We start from the raw sequence: 3467 nt of genomic DNA, 5'->3' as shown, positions 1-3467 counted from the left end.
CTACACCAAATTTAAAAGCTTAAGTGCAGCAAAAAATATAATCAATAAAATGAAAAGGAAACCTATATATTGAGGAAAATATTTGTAAACTATAACCAAAATATTTGTAAACCACATATAATTAAAAAATAATTACATATTAAAATAAATAAGGAACTCATATAATTCAATACAAAATACCCCAAATAATCCAATTTAAAAATGGGCAAAGGGCTGGAATGAACACTTTTCCAAAGGCATAAAAAAGGTTAACAGGTGCATAGACAGTGCTCAACATCACCAATCATCAGGGAAATGCACATCAAAACTACAGTCAGATACAACCTCATACCTGTTAGAATGGCTTTTATCAAAAAGACAAGCAGTAACAAGTGCTGGATAGTTGTAGAGAAAAGACAATCATGTGCACTACTAATGGGGATGTAAATTGATAAGTTACTATGGAGGACAGTATGAACTACTACAGTAGAACTGTCATATGATCCAGTAAGCCTACATCTGGGTATATATCCAGAGGAAATGAAATCATGATATCAGAGTTATCTGCACCCCCATGGTCATTGCAGTAATATTCAGCATAGCCAAGATGTGAAAACAATTTTAGTGTCCATCAATAGAGGAATGGTTAAGACATATATACATATCTTATATATATATATCAGCCATATACCGAGGCTTGCAGGTCAGAGAGAGGAAGTAGGTCCCTGTAGCTCAGAGGCCACAAACTGGATCCACAAACTCAGGTCAAGGAAAAGAAGGATGATTCTATTCTATCCCTCATGCTTCCCTTTTCCATACTAACCATAACACAAGCACATTCACAAGAAACAGGAAATCTTTATCATGACCCATAGTTTCTGATTCCATGGAAAGCCTATGAATGAGCCTTCCATTGGACAAGTACTGCCATTCTAAAGACATTTCTTAGAGTAAAAATCTGAGATACCCATGGATTTTCATTGCTATATGATTTGTATAAAAGGGAAAAAAAATCACCTGCCATGGTTGATGAGTTTCTGGATAATAGTTTGTAAATCATTCAGTACTATAAAAATCTAATGGTTGGTATTTGTCATAGCATTATTTGATAATTTTGTCTTTTACACCTTTGTAACAGTGTAAGTATTATGGATGGGATGATCTCTTCCTCATTGACTTTACAGAAGAATGACAATGACTTCTGGTTTGTCTTTGAATTTCTATGCAATATTTTTTTAAGTATTCTGAGATTGTACTGCAAATGCTAGTGGACAACTTGATACATTCTTCCAAGGCCCATATGAAATTAGGAAAAACAAAACTACTCAGTAACAGAAAGTGACTCGTTAATTTACATTGCTCATTAATTGGTCATATAATATGAATTTGTTACACAGCTGTGACCAAAGTGTCTAGTTAGCAAACAATTTCTTTTGGATCACTTTCTTCATTGCTCTTTTAACATCTTTGTTCCTCAAGCTATAGATAAAAGGGTTTAACATAGGACTCACAAAGATATAAAAAACAGCTACAATTTTCCCCTGTTCTACAGATGCCTCAGAAGGTGGCCTCAGATACCTGCAGAACAGAGTCCCGTAAAAGATAGTGACAGCTGTCAGATGGGACCCGCAGGTTGAGAAGGCCTTGTGCCTCCCCTCAGCAGAGTGCATACGTAGAATGGGTGTGAAAATGAAAATGTAGGAGATGAGGATGATGGTGAGACAACAGGTGAGGGTGGAACCAGCCACCACAAACATGGCAGTTTCTTTGACATAAGTATCTGAGCAGGCAAGGACTAAGAGAGGAGGGTCTGCACAGTAAAAGTGATTGATTTCATTGGGTCCACAGAAGGAGAGACAGAGCATCAGGATGGTCTGTGCCAGACCATTTGCAAAGCCATAAATGTATGGAGTAGCAACAAGAGAGAAGCAAACACATCCAGACATTTTGCTGCTGTACGACAAGGGTTTGCAGATGGCCATGTAGCGGTCATAAGCCATCACTGTGAGCATATAATAATCTGTGATCCCCAGGGCAATGAAAAAGTGGAATTGTATGAAGCAACCAGTGAAGGAAATGCTTTTTCTCTTGGATAAAAAATTAACTAGCATCTTAGGAGTGACACTGGTGGCATAACAGAGATCTACAAAGGAGAGATGACTGAGGAAGAAGTACATTGGAGTGTGAAGTTTTGGGTCACTTCTGATTAACAAAATCATGGTCATGTTGCCGATTACTGTGATAAGGTAGATGACTAGGAAAATCACAAAAAGGACAGGCTGCAACTCTGCTCTATCTGTCAGTCCCAGGAGAATGAACTCAGTCACTGCTGTGTAGTTTTTCTTTAACATTGTGTTTGCTTGGTTTCAAATGAGACCTAAAGTAAAGGAAATAAAAACACATTTGTCTTTTGTCATTTCTCCATTACCCTCATGATGTCATGTGATACTTCTTCCTCTCCTCTCAAACTGGTAAATACATGTTACATGAGTAGGCATGTGATCAATGTTTTAAATATCTAAATCAATATAGATCTCCTTATATGTAAAGGCAGTCATATTTTTAAATGCTTTCCTGAAAATATTTTCATACTCGAAAAGCCTTTATTTTTTTCTGCAAGTGTTTATCATACTTGTTCAATTATAATTTCCTTAAAGAATTTCCTTAAATCTTGCTTTTCTTTGAAATTGTAATGCTTTGTTTTTTCAGTATACCTTTTGATGTGGTATCTAAAACATCAGTCATTGATGCTCATCTGTTTTTCAGAGCTGAATGGATTAGGGAAGTGGAACTGATGTGTGCCATAAGTTCTTATAAAACTACTATCTGTCTACCTGTCCCTGTAAACTCAAGATCATTTTCAAGCTGTTCCCTCTCCCTGAACTCTAGGCTACCTCAGGTGGCCCCGACATCACCAAATTTTACCTAACTCTTAAGACTTAGCTCAGGATCTCCTTTGTTTTATATATTATTACCCAAAGAGTAAAAATTGGTTCATGGGGCACAAAATAAAGTTGTATTTTTTTTGCTATAAAAACAGACATATATACAATACATAAATTATCTCTGTTTCTCTATATATCTATGTATAGATATCTGCATATAGATATAGAGAGATACATACAGAGAGAGACAGATATATACCACTACATATACATACACATATCAGTGTTATTCAATGTTAATGTTTGGGACTGGGGGCGATTAGGGGAGAAAATAATGTATCACAGAGTTCCCTGGTGTGAGGGGAGATGATAATGAAAACAAGCTTGAAAAATATCCCTAGATCATAATGATTTTGTTGTAACTGTACCTCTTTTGAACGTGTACAGAAATTAAGAAAAACTGTGTAACGTGAATTCAATTTAAGTTCTTTAAAACGTGTAAAGCTCATACTGAAATAGCAATCATATTACCCATATAACTGAGACAGTACATAAGATTTCATGAAATTTATACCCAAAGTTTGTGCAGAATAAAAGTGATCA

The 3467-nt window shown here is 35.8% G+C and overlaps 1 protein-coding gene across 1 annotated transcript; it reads right to left on the bottom strand.

Annotated features, from left to right (window-relative positions):
* Window positions 1-1391: 1391 nt before the first annotated feature.
* On the bottom strand, window positions 1392-2330 carry LOC139074564 (olfactory receptor 5M5-like). The gene has a single exon (XM_070566002.1). The coding sequence runs from the start codon at window positions 2328-2330 to the stop codon at window positions 1392-1394; it is 939 nt and encodes a 312-aa protein (XP_070422103.1).
* Window positions 2331-3467: the final 1137 nt, after the last annotated feature.

Source organism: Equus przewalskii, chromosome 11, assembly GCF_037783145.1.
Source record: "Equus przewalskii isolate Varuska chromosome 11, EquPr2, whole genome shotgun sequence".
Classification (NCBI taxonomy): Eukaryota; Metazoa; Chordata; class Mammalia; order Perissodactyla; family Equidae; genus Equus; species Equus przewalskii.
The sequence above is the reverse complement of the archived record's forward strand: the minus strand, read 5'-3'. Positions and strand labels throughout refer to the sequence as shown.

Excerpts from the sequence above, each read along its gene's own strand:
- LOC139074564 (XM_070566002.1), bottom strand. The coding sequence starts at position 2,330 with ATGTTAAAGAAAAACTACACAGCAGTGACTGAGTTCATTCTCCTGGGA.